This window comes from Drosophila biarmipes, chromosome 2R (assembly GCF_025231255.1).
Source record: "Drosophila biarmipes strain raj3 chromosome 2R, RU_DBia_V1.1, whole genome shotgun sequence".
Taxonomy (NCBI): domain Eukaryota; kingdom Metazoa; phylum Arthropoda; class Insecta; order Diptera; family Drosophilidae; genus Drosophila; species Drosophila biarmipes.
This window is the reverse complement of record NC_066615.1, coordinates 22602556-22621589: the sequence shown is the minus strand read 5'-3', so window position 1 is coordinate 22621589 and position 19034 is coordinate 22602556. Positions and strand designations below refer to the sequence as shown.

Here is a 19034-nt window from a genome sequence, read left to right as displayed (position 1 = left end):
TCTTTTAATTAATGTTTCGTTCCTAAACTCATCTTTGTAGTTCTTTCAAAGGCAATCGCCCCATGTTTCCAACGTCCCAATTTAATGTATCTTTCCGAACAGGCCCAGTCCACCGCTAATTGCCAAAAGCTGAATTTGAAGCCACAATTTGCCGTTTATCTTTGACAGGCGACCGCAGAGAGTAAGGCAGGCAGATGGTCGGGATAAATGAGGCGGCACAGCGGGGGCCCTTCCATAGAATGTGTATTACATAATGAAACGCTGATAAATTAAACAGATTTGTTAGACGCCAACTCGCCTGTCGCCTTCGGCGATTTCCATCAGGCAGGCGCAGCCCCTCCCGAAAACCATCGCCCCCGAAAGTGTTACCTCCCACCGGGGAGTGGCCGCCGACCCGACCCCTAATCCTTCTCGATTTCAGCTTAAGGAACCACAGGACGGGATGGGGATCCCTGCTAAGCCCCGACCACATGCCGCGCGGAGACGGCGATATTGGCTGGCGGTTTTAGTGGTTCCGGATGGGTGGTTCCGTGGGTTTGCCTGCAGCTAAGCTGATTGCGTTTCGTCAAAATTCTGATGTGCTATACGTCCTCGCGTATCGATTCGCTCAAAAGGTCCTTTGAAGCGATATCCCAACTCCCACCGCGCCCTGCGGTTCCCAGCCCTAATCCAAATGAAAGTGTATGATATTTCATTTAATTAAATCCTGTTTGATGTTATTCCGAGCGCCTTCTGCAAAAAGCTCTTCTCGTATTAATTAAGTGCCCGATTCAATTAGAGGTGACGGCTAAGGATATCCCTCTCTGACTATAATTATGCGAGGCACTCCATGGAAGACGCGGGGTGAAAGACTTTTCCAACACGCTTTTGTACCCAACTGTACCTTGTGCTACCCTTACATTTGTCATTCATAATTTCACTGCGGAGCAGCGGGCAAAAAGTTGGGCAAATAATAAAACAGCAAAACAATCAGAGGAATGCAAACTGATAGAAACAAAAATGTTGGTCACGTAACCTCCTTGTTTGCCAACTCCCGCGAAAACCAACAAGTTCGCTTCTCTGATTAAAAAGTTGAGCACAAGAATATTTTTGCATTATAGGCGAAAAGATCCTCGGCAAGGACCTGCACTCGCCCCGGGGGTAATTTATAAGGCAGTCAGACCCCACAAACACTCGACGCGAAAACTCGACTCTCGACACGATTCTCTTCCCGTTTCTCCGTCTCACTTCTCAGTTCTCTCCCCGCTTCTCAGGGTTCTCCTCAAAATTTTACGCGCCTTGACTGCCAAAGTGGGCGCTGCGGGGGCGTGGCAGGACCTTCCCACCTCCTTTTTTATTTTTTGGTCTTTGTCACAGTCAGGGACAACGACGTCTGTGTCTTTTGCATGTGGGGGGTTGGAGACCGCCCCGACCCCCCAGGAATAAAGACCATAAGGGGTGGCATTGTTAACAGCCAGACTTGAATTACAAATTCAGCACAATGTCCTTTTGTCATTTATGCATTTCGCTGTATAAATTAAGCACAATGAATAGAAACGGCAGCAGGAGCGCCGAGCCGGGCTCCATTTCGCTTTTTGTTCCTCCAGATAAAAATAGAGGTTAGCGGTGGCTGGGGATTAATAAGCCTAGTCCTGCGGTTAGCATGCCCACATGAAAGTACCTTAAAATCCCTCGGTGAGATGGGCAAAAAGCACAGCACATGCTATCTGAGCTGGCATCAAGAGCACGACTTGGGTTTCCATGGACCTAGGGGGGAGATTACAGCTCTAGAGGGAAGCCCATTGTTAGCTAATATGGAGTTCATCAAAAAGATTCAAATCAACTGATTTCAGTTTGGGTTAGATTTCGTTTTTTGTGAGGTTAGCCAGGCGAATTGTTACTTTTCGGGATCTTTAAAGAAGTATTGTACTTTTTAATACTAAAAAATAATAATTGTTAATACATTTTATGGTTTCGTTAGGCTTTCAACTTGAAGATGGTTGTAAATGTATTCGCGTTATGATACCATCCCTCTCTTTATATAAAATTCTATGTAGCAACCAAATGAGGAATGATATTTGACTAAAAACTATTAATAGAAAACATCTGCTTCCTATAATCTCTAATGTATCTTAAATACAAATCTATTTTTCTTAAGTATTACAACAAATTTGGTGGGTCAAAAAAAATTGTCTTATAAAAATACTGTAACTAAATAAAATATTTTTTCTTTATTTTCAGGTGGCAGTGGCAGCGGCGGAGGCGGTGGCGGCGGAGGCGGTGGCGGCGGCGGCGGCGGCGGTGGGAGCGGCAGCTCGTCGGACGTATCGAGGGACCACTGCAACAAGACGGTGGACATCTTCGAGGACATCAGCTCGCCGGAGGTCAGCAGCCAGAACGTGGGTCGTCCGCTGACCTGCTGGTACCGCTTCCGCACCCTGAAGGGGGCGCCCCGCGACTTTGTGCTGCGCCTGCGGTTCAAGAAGTTCAAAGTGGGTCAGCTGCTGAACGCCACCCACTGCGAGGGCGGCTACTTGCAGGTGGGTGTGGCCGCTGGCCGGTCTTGATTTATCTCCCCCGCCTGTTGGGGCTAATTTATATCGCCGCTGAGCGATGACATATGCGACGCACTAAAACGAGTCGCCCATTGTTGCAGATTGTTGATGGCAATGCCAAGACGGATGTCTCGAATCGCAGGGAGCCCGGAATGTTCTGCGGGGAGGCGGAGCAGCCGCAGACATTCATCAGCGAGACCAGCTATGTGAAGGTCCTCTTCCACACGGACAACTTTACGGATCAGGTGAGGCGCAACCCGGCAGCCCTGCAACCCGGCAGCCCGGCGTCCCGGACACTTTCTTTCCTTTCTGCGGCGTCTCACATAAGATCTCGGTGGGACTTTTCATTTTTGCGCTCCAGCCAGGAGAGAATTCCAATTACTGCCGGGGCAACAAAGACGGGCATCCTTGAAGCCCTGCCGTCTGTTGTCTTCTGTCGCCAGAGTCTTGCCACTTACACTAATAAACAAAAGTCCCCTTACTGGTTCCTTGCATATTTCTAGGGCCTTAGATATATATCTGCACGGAGAAAAATCTGTTGTGGGTCTGGACTGGGGTTTTAGCAATTGGAATGCCGAAGACTTTAAGCTACGAACTTCTTTTTGGGATATATTTCTCAAATTTACTTTATTTTACTGCTACTCTTAGTAGTGATGTTAACTTAAGTCCCTCCTCATTTGCATACCTAGAAAAATCACAGAATAAATGTATTAATTACTTCAGCAATAAGTATATTATTTTTCTTGTGAATGTTGTAATATGGTTTTATTAAACCTTTTTTTCATTTTGATGAAATAAGTACTTTATTTTTATTTTTTTGGACTTGAACTCACTTCTTAGTGGTTGAATTTACTTTCATAATCTTTAAGTATTATATATTATCTAGTTACACACAGAAATCTTTTAGGGTTGGCGTGATTTCTCCCAGTGTGCGTGTATAAATGTCTGTGTATTTATATTTATCACATAATTTAAGGAAAATATTACAGCACACAAGTCTTGGCAGCCTGTCCTCGCCCTTTTCACTCCTGTCGGCCCCCATTTTCCATTTTCCGTTTCCCCGCTCCTCCCCGGTGCTCCCTGTTGGCCCGGCCCTGCTCGGCCGGGCTGCTGCCATGTCCTGACCCGTGTTGCTCTATCTGCTCGGCTGCATCTATGCAACTCACTTTCGCACTTAGCGAGAGTTATACACACAGATACTCCACACCACGGTGTGTGTGCTTTATTTTCCCTGTTTTTCTGTTTTTTCTATCTTGCTTGTATTTATTTTTCCCCTTTTCTGTATTTTTGCATGCATTATTCAGGAGTGGGTCGGCGTCTATGGCGTGGGTGGACGGCACTGTAGTCTGGCCCGCGTCTGTCGGCGTGTCCTGCGTCCTGTCTCCTGCATCCTTTTGGCTGGCTGGCGCCGTCAGTCTCCTCCTGCTGATATACACACAGCACAGCAGATTATATATATATAACTATATGTATGGCCGCATATCTATGTGAATTTTCAGTTCACAACTTGAATTCTATTTAGCTTTGCCCCCGTTCGCTTTTCGTTGCCATTTTCCTCTGATTTTCCTCACTTTGCTTGTTTTTATTATTTTTGTTTTGCTTTTTTGTCAACTGCTTGGCTGCTGCGTTTTTGATGCGGTATTTGCATTTATAAAATGAAAGATAAGTTCTTTATGTCACATAAAGAATTTCAATATTTATAATGGATTCTTTTTCGTGAGGGCGGAAGGAAGACCCTTGAAATATGCATGGCTTGCAAATGGTAACAGATGGAGTGAAATTATACCCCAAAGAAATAAGACAATAAGGCTGCTTATTAGACGCGGAAGTGGCAGAAAAAGTAATATCTTTTCCCTTGATTAACGTTCATGCTGAAAAGTTTGGTGGGGAAATAGCAAGAACCCACCCTGTCCGACGAGTAGAGCATGCCGGTATAACAGCTTTGTCACATTAAAGTGGTTTCGAATAAGGTTTCAGGAAGGGTACTTAAAATAACTTTCTGAGGGAATTAAATATAATTTTTTTCTGAATTACACTCCGCTATAGATAGGGAGTCGTAGGAATATACGTGCCAATCGGCAAACCAATTCCCAATCTCCCCTATCCATCATGACGCCATAACCTTCAGAATCAAATCCCACTGAATATCCATAACTCCATTGGAGCCTTCCCGCCCCACTCGATCCCAAAGTCAAATAGCTGCCCCCTTCGCAGTGCGTAGTCAATGCAGGCGATTGGCTTTATGGCCCGGCTTACAACAAGTTGCAGGGATGTGCAAACACAAGCAACCGATTTAAGCCATGAATGAGTGCTCCAAGCTCGGAGCTCCGTAGCTCCGGAGCAGGCGGGCTGGGGGGTCCTCCGGCAGGACTGGCAGGACTGGCAGGACACCCTCCAGAGTGTGTCTTATGCACACCTTAATGGAGTCATAAATATTTATGAAAACTCTCCAAGCTCGCTGGAAGTTGCAAGTTGAAAGTTGGAGGATGCTGCGCTTTGTATTCCTCCTGTTCGCTTTTCCCGCTTTTTGTTTTTCCGCCAAGCAGACGCGAACTTTTTGCCACTTATTCGGCGCGAGTGCGTCGGATCGGCGGGCCAGGGGCTTTACTCAGTAATAAATAAAAATAAGCGACAGCTCTGGCAATGTAATAACACGATTTAATGAGGGACAGGACGGGCGGCACAGGCACGACAGTTGCGACGGCGGAGGAAACGAAATAATTTCGCATTCGCATTAACATAAATTCCACGCGAAATAAATCAAAAATAATTTCACAAAAACGGGACGCCAAAGAGCAGGCGGCAACAAATCAGTTTGAAATTTTAATTTATTCGAGCGCGAATTTGTCAGAACATTAACGGGAGGACGACCGTGGACCTCATCGGCATAATCGCCGCCGCCATCATCATTGTCGTCCTCATCGAAAGCGAGTTGGGGTCAGCAGAGCTCCACTTTTCAAAATATTCCATGGGTTCCCCATCCGCACAGGGAGAATAAGGAATAGTATTTGACTTTAAAAGGCTTTGCTATAGTCTAGAAATGTTTCACTACCGAACACAATCCAAAGATTCTCTTTTATAAATTTCTTTACAGCTAGTTCTTTAGTCAAAATCTTGCACAGGGTGAAACAAATTAGTTTTTGATGACTAAAGGTAATGCATTTTTATGAATATTTTTATTGGATTTTTTATTAAAAAAATGTTCTTTAAGTCCCACAACTATTCCAACGAATGTAGAACAGAGAGCCTTTTTATAAAGATCCAAAGACACCTTTAGCTAGGGACCTTTTCCCTCTGTGTAATCTCTGATATATATACATACGTCAGAGGACTGCAGGTTTGGGAGACACTTTTGGGGTGGCCTGGGCGGATGGGTATCCACGTGAGCAGCATCTGGATAAATCGAAACGAGCCTGCGTCTGCCATTGTTCACATCGTTAAGTGGCGCTAACGTCATTGACGCCGGTAACGCATTTAATATTGACATGTGCATTACGCCCCTCCCGGGGATCCCGGCCAGTGCCACTCCCCGGCGAAATCCCCCCGAAAGACCCCGCTGGAAAATGGCCAACGAGGTTTATGTGGCCATCAAGGCCGGCGGAGCGATTTGGCAGCGGGGTGAATTGATAACCATGACGTTGACTCTGCGGCAGGTGGAACTGGAATTGGAATGGGGGATGGGATTGGGGCTGGGTATGGGGCGGCCGTAAGGAAATCGCTTTTGCGGCTGTCTGTCGATAATTTCGACTTCGATATCCGTAATTGAAATGAATGTTTTTCGGGGATGGCGCTGCACGAATTCGATTAGCCGGCAAAGCGAATCAAAGCTCGCAAATTGGCGATAATCATTGCTTTTGTTTAGCCTATCGGGCTGGCAAACGTTGTGGAACAAATCGTGTTTGCTCGTTTGCACCACCAGTGTTTTATATAGTTAAATAAGCAATATTGCAATTTGATCTGTATCATTGGGCTAATTAAAAATTAAAAATGCAATTTTTTCAGTTGTTTCAAAACGCTAGTTAAATAATTTTTAATTGACATCTTTACTGTAATACTAAAACAATAAAGAATTGCACCTCTTCCGGTTTAAATACAGCTATAGATTATTTTTAGTGTGTTTATTTTAAGTAGCTCCAAAACAATTTTTTTAATTATTGCATCCATAACCCTTTTATTCTTTAAAGTTGTATATTTTTAAAGAAGATTAAAGGTTGAAATGTATACCTGGATTGGAGTTCCAACTTAAATAATGATAAATGATTCACATGTTTTTAAATCTTGAAATAATTGTGTTGAGTGCAAGGCGAACATGATAAAAGAGCTGCCTTCAATTATTTGCAACCATCATTGTTCTGAAATATATATTTTTCAGGCATCTTGGTTCGTTACCCTTTCGTAACCCCAGCATTTCACCCTCCAACGTGCCCCTTCATTTCTTTTGGCCATTTCCAGCTGTGTGGCCGGCGTGGGCGGTGGGCGCGGTCTGAGGTGAGGGGGCGTGGCGCTGCCTACGTCACTGCATCACGTCATTAGCGCTGATGAGGCAACGGCAACCGTTGCAAGGGAACAACAGGCAAACAGGGTGGCAGAGGCTCAGGGAAAGCTCGCAGTCTTGCGTGGGCGTGGCAGGTGGAGGGGCAGGGCAAATGACATTGCACATTTCCATGTGGCAGGCCATGGAATGAAAGGCGGGCGGCAGGGGGCGGGCGCAGGGCGAAACAACTCGCAATTGTCTGACGACGAGCCGGGCTGGAGGGAAATTGACAAAATTCATCAGCACACACACTGCGTATACGTGATTTTCCGCCATTGTCCACTCATCCCGCACTTTTCTCCAATCTCTCCCGTTGCAGACCTACTTCACATTCGATTCACGCGCCGAGCAGCAAACGGAAGTCTATCTGCGATATGGCCAACATCCGGAATTATATCCAAATCGCCGCGGCGAAGTGGTCCAAGGGTGAGTAAGGGGACGAGAAACGGGTAATCAAATGGGTTTCCAAAGAGGATTTTTCGGGACTTTACAGCCCGGCGTTAATTTTATTTTATTACTGAAATATTGAGCCAAGCTATGTCAGAGGCACACATATTTTTGAGGAGCCTCTCCAGACAAGGTCCTTGTCTTCGATTCGCTGGCCCATTTCATAATCATACACGAGCCGGAGAAGAGCAGGGAAAATCCGGCAACAGAAGGTCGCATCAAATTGAATTACTTGTGCTTTCTGCACTGCGGCAAACGTGAAATTCGCGAGCGGGAAAGCGAGGGATTTTCTCACGCCTGAAGGATGGCTGGAAAAGTCGGCAATTGAAACCGAGTTCCAAAGAATTCATTTCGCCGGGGTGGGCCTTCAAGCCCCTCCCGCACCCGAAGCCCTGACAAAAATAAAACTTTGCAGACATTAAATTTTATTTGATTCTCTCTCTGGAGTTGCCTTTTTTTCTATATTCCCGGCTCTGCCAGTCCAACTTTTATCTTAATAAAATAAGTTGCAAGTTTTAAGCAAAGATTCGGCTGCAAGTACCGAGGCTGGGAGGAGCATGCTAGATTTACTCAAATGATATTTGTGCATATGCAGGCGGATTGCTGGGCGGGAAAAGTCTGCGAACTCAAAGTTTTCGAGTAGGCATTTTTCTCAAACAACTTGCCATCGCAGATGGTGCTTGAAAACGTAGGCAAAATGAACGAAATTCAACGGGATATGGCCTGCCAAGAGCTGTTATTAATTTCTTTTTAAATACTCGCTGGAAGTAAAATTAAAAGTTAAAAACGTTATGATTGAAAATAAAATATGAATTCGGTTCAAAAAAGCTGAATATTGATTAAAAAAATGCAGGCAGAAAAACAAATAGCTGAAATAAACATAATAATGAATAACCTGCAAACCCCGAGCTTGTAAAATACTTAAAAAGTGCGAATCCACGATCCATCCTGTTGAATGCTAATATCAGTTGAAATAGTTGCTCTGAATAGCAATCGTCCACAGTAATTTATTGAATAGCTTCGCTGCAGAACCCTTGCTGGCATTTAAACCAGAATTTTTGCACATTGAGTATCATCAAGAGCTGGCTCTTTAAGATCCCATCAAAGGACCTCCCCCTCTGGGAATAGAGGGATATCCCTCTCCCCATCCCATCGCCCACATGGCCAATATGATTTTTATGCTAATTTTGCGGTCACGCGCTTCGACACCAAAGCCAAACCCAAACGCAATCGAGGAGCCAAACCAAAGCAAATGGCCGAAGACAAAGTGGAGGGCAATGGGGATGGGTTTAGAAAAAAGGACGAGCTGCAGGGCAAGGGAATAAAAATGGTAATCATATTTACGCTGGCCTCGCCTCCGAATGATTTTCCGTTTGTTTTACTTAAACAAATTGAAAATTATACGCACAAGGCCCAGGAACGAATGAAAATTTTACACAATCTTCTGTTGTAATTTAACAACGATTTTACAAGTTCGCAAAAAACGCAGAGAAATGGGTGAGCGGGTGGAGCGGGAGTTTCCAAATCAGTGAACACAATTTTCTGGATTCCTTGACGCAGCTCAAGGACTAGGCAAACTAACCCGAAAAGTTCCCTGGATCATTTAGGGCGCCTTCTGGTGAAAACGTTTATCGGGCTCTGGGGTTTGAGTGATATGACCAATTCGAAACAAATTAAATTAAATATTTCCAAGCCCGTAATTCGATGATTTTGTATACCACATCCCACAGATCCTACTGCGAGCGGGAGTACCGGGACTGTCGCCTCCAGACCTGCTACGTCCAGTCGCCCGCGTATCCTGGCCTGTATCCCCGGGCCCTGAACTGTCGCTACAAGCTGCACACCCGCCAGCCGTACATCAAATTGTATCTGCAGAACGAGCAGTTCGCAGTGGACGGTCAAAGGTGAGTTGCCAATGTATTACCGCAACAAAGAGTGCACCATAATTTAATTAATGACAATGCGTTTATGTTAATTTGTAACCAAAGCAAAAACTATTACAATCGTATTAGCATTAGACAGCAAATTGAAACACGAATTATAATTGCCGTTGGGGTTTTTTGATTTCCATCAAAGCCCGCCTATGACGGCCTCTATAAGGTCTGTTTTATTTATGCAAATTTAGTTCACCTCCATTTGTCCTCTCCTTTTTGGTCTTTTTTCTGGAGCGGCATTAGTGTTAAATGCAACACCCTGTAATTTGTCATTTTGGCACGGCGATTGCACAGTCCACAGAACTCGACGACATCGGGGCCAAAAAACACGGTTGTTGCCACCGCCCGTGTTGTTGTAATGCATTTGGCATGCTGACAATGACAATTTGACAGAGCGTTCGTCGCAAAAATTGGCACCAATTTGCTGGAAAACGCTGGCGACATGTCCTCCCGCCCTGCCACCCAGCGCATCTGTATGCGTCACTTTCTGGATCCACAGAATCCGTATCTGCAGCAGTATCTGTATCTGTGGCTCTGCGCCGCGTCCCTGTGCTTGTGTCTGGCAAAATTGGCTAAAGGATTACGTTTTGAGTGAGGTTGCCCCCAATTGTGGAGCAAACCTGGGTTAAGGGAGAATTCCTGCAGTCATGGCTGCCTTGTATTATTAATGCCAAAATGATGAAATTGCCGGGGGAGGGAAGCGATTACACCCACCTCGGGATACACCTTTTCCTCGACTTCTTAGCTGAGCAGATCTGGGGGGTATTTAATACTTTTTGGTGACTTTTAGGGAGCAGGGTTCCGAGTTTACAATCGGTACATCGGTAATTTGTAGCCAGGGATGTTATTTTTATTTTATCCCTATTCTAACCAAAATCTACTTTACAAAATAGTTCGTCCAAGTATAATAAAATTATTTGGGAATGTTTTTATACGATTTTTTATTCATCAGCGTAAAGATGCGTACAGAGAGTTCAAAAACCTTTCAAATATTACAGTTTTTAGGGCATGAAAAATGAACCATTGTCGCCAAATGGTAATAAAAGCGTGATAGTTTTGTTTCCCGTTTCGTCATGGCAATTTCCAAAAGTACCTGCTGAGGAAACTTTCAACTTCAAACAAGTTTCACCGAGCTACGAATTCTCCCCTGGCCATTTAGGCAACCTCGTTTGCTGACGCACCTGCAAACGCCAACCTTTTTGGGCTTAAATCAGAGCTTTAATATTTTATTACCGACCGACCCCCGACCAAGTGGGCATTAGTCCCCCTGGACGGACCCCTCAGTCCGCCGCCTCTGCCCCGTCGCGACAAATACAATTTACATTTGCTTAACCGAAATGACCTTTCACAAAATATTTGCCTTATCATGAACTCGGGGCAGTGGGTGGGTCAAAGTCGCAGCCCGTTTGGGGATTTTATGGTTGGGTGGGAAAAACCTTCAGCTTTTAACACTTTGCACATTCCCAGCACAAATGGCCGGCAGAAGTGGCCGAGTGTCTTTAAGCTTGTTTGATGTGCAAATTCTGGAGTCAGCATATTTCCCCTGGACCATCCAGTGCCCTTCTGCAGATAGTAGATGGTGTGCCATTCCGAGTTGGATTCCCCGGCCCAGCAGCACGGCCAGCCGGAATTAGATAAGCAACATTCAATTTATTTTTATAGATTCAATTTGAATATTTACCTTTTGAAAAGTCCAATGGCAAAGACGACAGACGCACGTCAAAGTTGCCAACTTTGAGTTGGGTTCCGTTGGCCAGAAGAAGGGGTGAAAGTGGCGCAGCTCGAGCTCCAATCCCCCCAAAGTGTGTATTAATTTGCAAGTCTGAGCTACTTTCGGGTCTGCAGAAAAGGATTAGACAAACAGCCTTTGCCAAGGAGCTAATCATTTTGGATGGCAGGGGTCCTAAACGATTTTCCTGGGCAGAGGAGGGGATAAGTTACCCAAAAACTGTTCAGAGAGCATTTCAAAAATATACAGATCAAAATGCAATTAAAAAAGGTTACAGTAGCTGCGGATATACTCGTATAGAGTTACAATATCAATAATCAAATATTTGAGTTTTATCCCACCTCTCTCTCCCCCTCTAAACAATCAGAGTAATCCGCCCGATCCCTGTATAAGTCCGCCATAAATCCAGTTCATAAAACCCGACCTGTACAGCCCGAAATGGATGCCGAGTCAGCAGAAAGTTCCTCTCGTGCCGCTATTCTGTTTTATAAATCACTCCAGTTTATTGCACAGCTCCTTTGGCTGTCAAAAAATACAGCCCACAACAACATTCCTAATTTCTGAGCGCCACACCAAAAATATTTCTGCCTTCGCAGCAAATTCGGTTGGAAAAACTTCGACGGCCGGATGCCAAACAAATGCAAAAGTCATCGAGTAAAAAAGTTTTTTAATATGCCAAAATTATTACCAGTCAGTAGATGTTTTTGCGCTCCTTTCTTCCTCCATTTTGATGTGTGGACTGGAGAGTGTGGTGCCGGGTTCGAAGAGGGGAAAGGAAAAGTTTTCCCCCAGACTAAACAGCCATCTTCTCTGTCCCCTTCTTTGTAATCAACTTTCTGGCCAACAACGCATTTATTATCAATAAGTTGGATTAGCTCTTCGCAGACCCCGGGAAAAACTTGCTGATAAAGTGATTAAATTGACTGAAACGGACCGACTAGCTAATAGAAATCTATCTATCTGCTGGATAGATGGATACAGATACAAAAAAGTTGGTCAAAAGTTTCTTCCCAAACTTTCCAGCGACTGGTCAAAAAAGGGAAGAGAGTGCCGAGCAGGCGGAACGGCTCAATGGAACTGTCAATTAAATTGCTATTTTTGTTGCACTGGCCTTTGGCTTTGACTCAACGACTGGTTCTCTATTTGATTAAAGTTCAGCTGGTAATTGCCAAAGTTAGCTTTCAATTAGAAAGTTCGCACACACAGGTGAGGCATTTCATTTGCCTTTTGAACTGCCCACCAATGCCAATCAGTCTGGAATTGTGAGTCCCCGCATCAATGGCCGGCACAAAGGTCACTTTGTCTGGGTCCAGTCCTTCGGCCGGCAGTCAGGGTTAGGTGCCGTTCGCCCAGACAGGCAAAAAATTAAAAGCATCCTCGACCGGCTGACGCAAGAAATTAGAAAAGGCTTCAAAACAGACGCTGCGGACTTTCCGCCGCCTTTTTTCCTGCCTTTTTCCATGAGAACTTTCTTTTTTAGCCCGCTTCCCGGCTTCCTCGGGCTGGCAAAGTGGAAATGAATGTCATGACCATGGGCGCCGAGCACTCAAGTTATGAAGCTCGCAGATCATTTATTCAACTGCTTTTTAAAAGCATTGAAAGACAAGCCAACTAACCCCCCAGTGATTACTTTTTGTTTGAGTTTTAAAGAGGTTTTAAAATCACAGAAGTCACGGAGAACAATATCCAACCATTTAAGTCCTATCTTAAGCTAAGCATAAATTAATCATACATTTATGGTTGATTATACATTTGTTGATTTTTAACTAGGGCCTCGTGTGTTAATATTGGCCCCTAAAGCTCAGTTAAAGCCAAGGGTTTCCCAGCTTGATAGAGTATCCCCCTTAAGCCACGCCCCTGTTTCACCAGCATTTTTTCACGGATTTCCGCCGGGCACTAAAAGCATCAGCACTCAGTCAGTTATTCAATTGCCAGCCGTGCTCTTTATTCGTTTTTGCCTTTTATTTCCTTGGTTATTTGTGGAACGTGAGTTTTTTAATTGTTCAGTTTTTGCAATTTTTTATTGAATCGTCGGCTGGATAAATTAAATTTACCCCTTCGACGCTTTCATAAATGTGACAAAGAAGCGGGCAATCAAAAGCGACTGTCTCTGTTCGTTGCAGATGTGAGAACGTGATGACCTGTCCCATCAGGCCCATTGGCTCTGGGAATGAGCACTGCCCCTACGACTGGCTGGCGGTCTACGACGGGCGGGATGAACACTCCCCCCTGATAGGAAAGTTCTGCGGCCTGGGCAAGTTCCCATTCAGCATTATAGGTGAGTACAGCGCAGGGGGCAGCCGTCCGCCGAGTGATCTAAACAATTCGCATATCCGGCAGGCACCTCGCAGTACATGTACGTGGAGTTTGTGACGTCGCCGGCGGGCCCGCTGCTGAACACGGGCTTCCATTTCAACGTGGGCAACTGGCCGGGCCATGTGGAGACCGCCGGGATCAAGCACGGGGTCTGCGACTGGCTGCTCAGCTCCGACTCGCTGAAGGACAGCAGCGCCAGCGAGGGCATCTTCCTCAGCATCGCCCACTGGTATCCGCCGAACACCTCCTGCAGCTACCACATCAAAGGACACCCCGGCGAGATTGTGCGCCTCTACTTCCCCAGGTAGGCATTAGGAATTCCATGCATTTCGTTGGGCATTCCCCGCGAACGTGGGCCTTATTATCCGCTTTGCACACTCGGTTATTTGGGGGGATTCTCTGATTTCGGAGCTAATCAAAGCCTCAGATGACTGTTGTTTTGCACCCTTTGTAGTTTTTGTGGACCTGGGTCCATTCTAGCATTTCACTTGGATTTGTCAAATCGTGCTCAATCATCCGTTGGCATTATTGTAATAAAATACTCGACCTTTTATACATTCGAAATCATTCTCTTTAGAAATCGTTGACTCATTAGAGGATATACCTCAAAAGCTTATATTTTTGGTTTATTAAATTGTAAAATTCTCTAGTTTATAACCGAAACTAGCCAGAACTTATACTCCTACGCTTTGTTTGTGGCCAAGGCTTCAATTTCAAGTCCCCAGATAGAGAAAGTAAGTTTCGGGCAAAGTTTTACTTTTAATCAAAAATCAAATAAGTTTCGAGATTCTTTTAAATTAGCATGTCGGCGAAAACATTTGCAAACTCGTACCTCGTGTCTCAAGATCGGGGTCACCACTTGCCATTCTGCGTCTGCAAGTTTTTCCATTAAAATTTCCATTTTTGAACCAGTTAGCCCGACAAGGACTATCCCAGTTGATCCCTCTCCGCAGTCCGAGGTCCTTCGGCCGGCCCTTCGCTACGAGTGCAAAGTTTTGCGGCTGTGCGGGCGGTTGGCACTTGCTCCATCGGATTCCATGGGATTCCGTCCTGTCCCATCTCTTTCCGGGACAATCCTCCGGCCTCCTCGTCGCGTTCTACGCTGTAAGCGTATTTTAATGAAATTTCCCGCAAAGATTTATGTGACATTTTAATTTAACGTGTCGAGTTGGAGTTGTTCTTTGTGTCCTTACCCGTACATAAATCCAAATATATATGTTTTACTTTGTCGCCGTTGTCTGCGTTGTCGGCGTTGTTTGTGTCTGGAATGCTTCAGCCGCCGAAAGTGTCTGAACTTTTGGCCAAGTGTCGCATTGATTGTGCATTTCATTTTGAGTATTTTGCACTGCAATTCCCCCCACCATGCGCGGCGAAATATTTTATTGTGCTGCGGCTTTCGGCTCTGCGTGGCACTCCGAGTGGCAAGGACTATGGCGGAGTTTTCCAGCTGCCTGACTCTTTGAGGGCACATCAATGGTGGCGGGGAAACAGGATGAAGATTGAAGTTGTTAAGCTGATAATGTAGGTCAGAGGTCATCATCAATCAGCATACGAATTTAAGTTGGTCAAAAGCTGAAGATTGACCTCTTATGCTTAACTTTCTAATTAAGTCTAAGTGGTTTTTACACCTAAAGATAATTGGAATAATATATTATAATAATAAACCTCCTAGAAACCTATTGAAATAATATAAAATCAATAAAAGGTCAAACGATTTTAAAAAGGTAAGACAATTATTTCATAAATGTACCTATCAGAGAGGTAATCTCCCAAGGAAATAGTTACTTTCTTTTTGATCCTGACATCTTTCGCGATCTCCTAAGACCTCAATCCAGTAATCCAGAAACTAATTTAAATAGAGACAAGCCTTTTTCTTCGCATTGCCGGGTAATGTCTTCTCCGAGTCGCAGCGTCCCATGTCCTTCTCGTCCGTAATCTCGAGTCCCAGCATTTACACAAGTTCGCTTCGAGTAATCCAGCTGCAATCGCAATGATTCTGGAGCACCTCCTCCGCCCGAAGAAGCCAAACAACCGCCCGATGTTGCAGCCCTGTAATTTATGCAGAAATTGTTACCGAGCATTGCCAAGTTTTTGCTGGAAACGGCTAAAGAAAACTATGTGTACAGGGCAAACATCACAACAGCACATGGGGAAGACGGCAGGATCGGGCGGCGGCAGGGGGAGTTTTAAAATATCAAGCAAGTTTTTGCCAAAAGATAAATATTTATGTCCACCTACAGGGGAAAGAGGAGTTCCCAGGGAGCTTCGAGTAACCATCGTAAGCCCATTGTGCAGCTGGATAACAGGGCAGTGGGAAAGAGGAAAAGCGGGTGGAAAAGGGGCTGGGGCTGGGATCTGGGGGCTGGAAAAGTTGTGCGCACGTTTACACCGATTGCCATTAAGAGTTCAGAAGTGGGCAACATGATTGCGTGATTACAGTGCACAAAACGCAACCGAATAGGGTAGGCAATCGAAAGAGAGAGCTGCACGCCGGGAGAAAGAGACGGCCAGAGCTACGTGGATTTTGGCATTTTTTCTTTTTGTTTCCCCTTTTGGCCAAAAGTTCAAAGTAGACGAAAAATGCAATGGGAAACTGCGCTCGGCACACACCCACAACATTTTTCCTGCTTTCCTGGCCAAGTTTTTCTCCTTGTGGTTGTTGTTATTGCCAATGTTGTTGTGGTTGCGTTGGGTTGTTGCTGCAGTTTGTTGTTTCTGCCAACTTCACTCAAGTTGCAGCCGACATCGCAAGGCAGTGCAACAACTACTAGGGCAATAAGCACGAGGGGCAACGTTGAAGATCGAAGCTTAAATACCCTGACTGATGGTCATCATAAGACAGCTGTTATGTGGGAGGATATTATTGGAAAATGGGAACAAAATATATTTAAAATTATATAATTAATCTATTAGAAGTATATTACAGGCTAATTTAGTAAAACATTTTTTTTGATTAAGAATGCAAAGCCCATATTTATTTAGTATTAAATATTAATTGAAAATACAAGACCTCTATAAGATAATATTTTATGATTTTCATCAGCCTAAAATATCAAAGTCTTCTTGAAAAAGTACTTCAATATCAATATCCATATACTTCAGGGTGTAAGTCACCCCCCCTTAGTATAATGCAACTTCCAGTCAAATTATCATATCCCCTGCCAGGGTATTGCCCACAAGGGCAGGCCATTAGGAAGGTTTCTCGCAGTCCTCTTCGTAACTGTCAGTTTACATTTACCTCGTGCACCTACCTCCCACAGAAACCCCTGGAAGTGTCCCACCCACCTAAGTGTGTGGGAGCTGTTGTCCTGCTGCCTGTCGCAGGGGCTCCGAGTCCCCAGTCCCCAGTCCCCAGTCCCGAGTCCCGATTGCCGGTCCAAGTTGCGAGTCTAGACGCTGTCGACATTGTTTCCAACAAAGTTGCTCATTTAAGTAACATGTCATGGCTTTGCTTTCGGCTGCTGCTGCCCTGCTCGTTTTTTGTTTGCCCGGGCTTTGTCTTCCACCTTCTACTGCGATTTTTCCAAGTGAGCTGACCAGATGTTGAACTACTCCTTGAGTATATTGCACTTAAGTTTGCTCCTCAGCGGTGCGGGCGGGGGATGGATAAGCAATCCATTTGCTTGTGCAGAGCACACACTTTTCCCAATAATGTTGCGAATGTCCCCAGGGGGAGTGGCCGTGTACTGGTTTTACTAGCTACTAACAACTCATCAGCGTCTGGTTTAGTGCCCCATTATCCGAAAGATTGTGTTACTATTGTGCATTAATGTCCGCTTTCATCTGCGACTTCCCATCACATTACGTTGTAGTTTGCGACTGAGGGATACAAGTTTAAATTATTACCATTACCTTTACTATTACCCCACTTGTTAGTACAACTTTATTTACCGCATTGAGGACTTTCTGATCTTTGTAGCTTTTACTACACACAAATGACCAATAAAATCCCTGGCTCCCCCGTAGTCTTTCCCCCTTGGGCCATCTTGCAGATATCCAAAATAAAATCAATTGTAGCTATCTGGTACGTTTTTTACCCCACCATCATAGGACTATTGGATCCCTAAAAAACGTAGCAGAAATCCGCTTGAAATGCACAAGACATGTCGCATACTTGGGCTATTTATAAGCCTTATGGCCACATAAACTGACGCTCTGGGCTTTTGGCCACGGCGCCAATCGACTCCCATATGCACATAACCGGGCTAACCAGTTGACAACAACCCCGCGACCCTGCCCCTGCCCCAGCACCACCCCCGAAATAAGCCCGCCCACTGAGTCAGCACAACGGAAGCTGGGACTGGGAGTTCGGAACCCGGGGTTACACTAAGGGAAAGTCCCATAAAACCCCTGTGAGAAGTATCGGAAATATCTACAGTATACAGATATAAACTCACTATCTTATGATGACATATTATCTTAAAAACGGGTTTATAAGAAAGTTAATTAGTCATAAAAGTCGGAATATTTTGGTATTATATAGTTGTAGATTAGGTATAAAAAATTGGCTAATAAATTAAATTCAAAACGGAGCTTATAGATAGATTATGAAGATGAGGCAAAGAATAAGTTTACTGGAAAGGGTTACTCAAATTACGAAGAAAGCGATGAAAACAAAGATCCTGCATTTGATTTCTGGTCATGTTGATACTACATTGATATAATACACATATAATATAATATTATATTTATGTATGATATTTGTTGAGGACACAATCTGTAAGCTAAGCCCAAACACTATCCATTTTTCCCAGTGCAGCTGGAACTGGGCTAGGCTGCAAACGGATTACGAGGACATGCCGCAGGGTGTCGGGGCTTACTTTTCGACGACGCGTACGTGAATGGCGGCATGGGCACGTCGAAAAGCGCCGAGCAGGAGCCGGGATGTGGGGATATAGTTGGGTAAAAAATAGTAACTCTGCTCCATTATGAATGGTGAGGGGCGAGACTCACGGGCATAAAAAACAAGAGGGAGACCAAATGAAATTTGTGCCACACTGCTGCCTGCCGGCGACGTAGATTAGGGGGCGTGGCCACCGACCCCGCTGCCGCCCCCGTTCACCGGCCCCCTTCAAACTGCTGATGATGGTGATTTTTCTCCGAGCCCAGTTCCCTCCCCGAGCCCTAGGACCTGCCCTTTTTGCCAACTTTGTGTGAGTTAATAAAATGTTGTATTATGTCATATTTTCGGATAGAGCCAAATGTAATTGCATAGAATGTATTCACCGCACTCTGAATGGTAGTTATATAAAGGGATATACGCAAAACCTAAACAGGGGCGAGTTATATAACCATTTGTGGATTTTGCGGGATAAGTAACCGAGAGCGATGGATGTAATATTTTGGGGCTTTGCAGTTGGGTTTACTCGGGTTTTTAGTGCGATGGAATAAATAAATTAAAAATTACAAAACCATAGCTTATAGTTCGTTCCATTCAAATCAAAATGGTGGTCTATAATAATGCCTAAGCTTATAAAATCTATCCCTTTAATTCTTTCTACAAAGTAAACAGAATCTAGAGCCTAGTAAACAGAATCGAA

General features: G+C 44.7%; 1 protein-coding gene across 4 annotated transcripts in view; it reads left to right on the top strand.

The window, feature by feature from the left end:
• LOC108022902 (uncharacterized) overlaps positions 1-19034 on the top strand; it is a 58110-nt gene that overhangs the window by 36890 nt on the left and 2186 nt on the right. For all 4 annotated transcript variants that reach the window (XM_050888045.1, XM_017092107.3, XM_050888046.1 and 1 more), the window contains exons 3-8: positions 2221-2519; positions 2636-2779; positions 7388-7494; positions 9246-9419; positions 13302-13456; positions 13519-13798. In XM_050888045.1, coding sequence (XP_050744002.1) covers positions 2221-2519; positions 2636-2779; positions 7388-7494; positions 9246-9419; positions 13302-13456; positions 13519-13798 — 1159 coding nt within the window. The remainder of the gene's footprint in view (positions 1-2220; positions 2520-2635; positions 2780-7387; positions 7495-9245; positions 9420-13301; positions 13457-13518; positions 13799-19034) is intronic.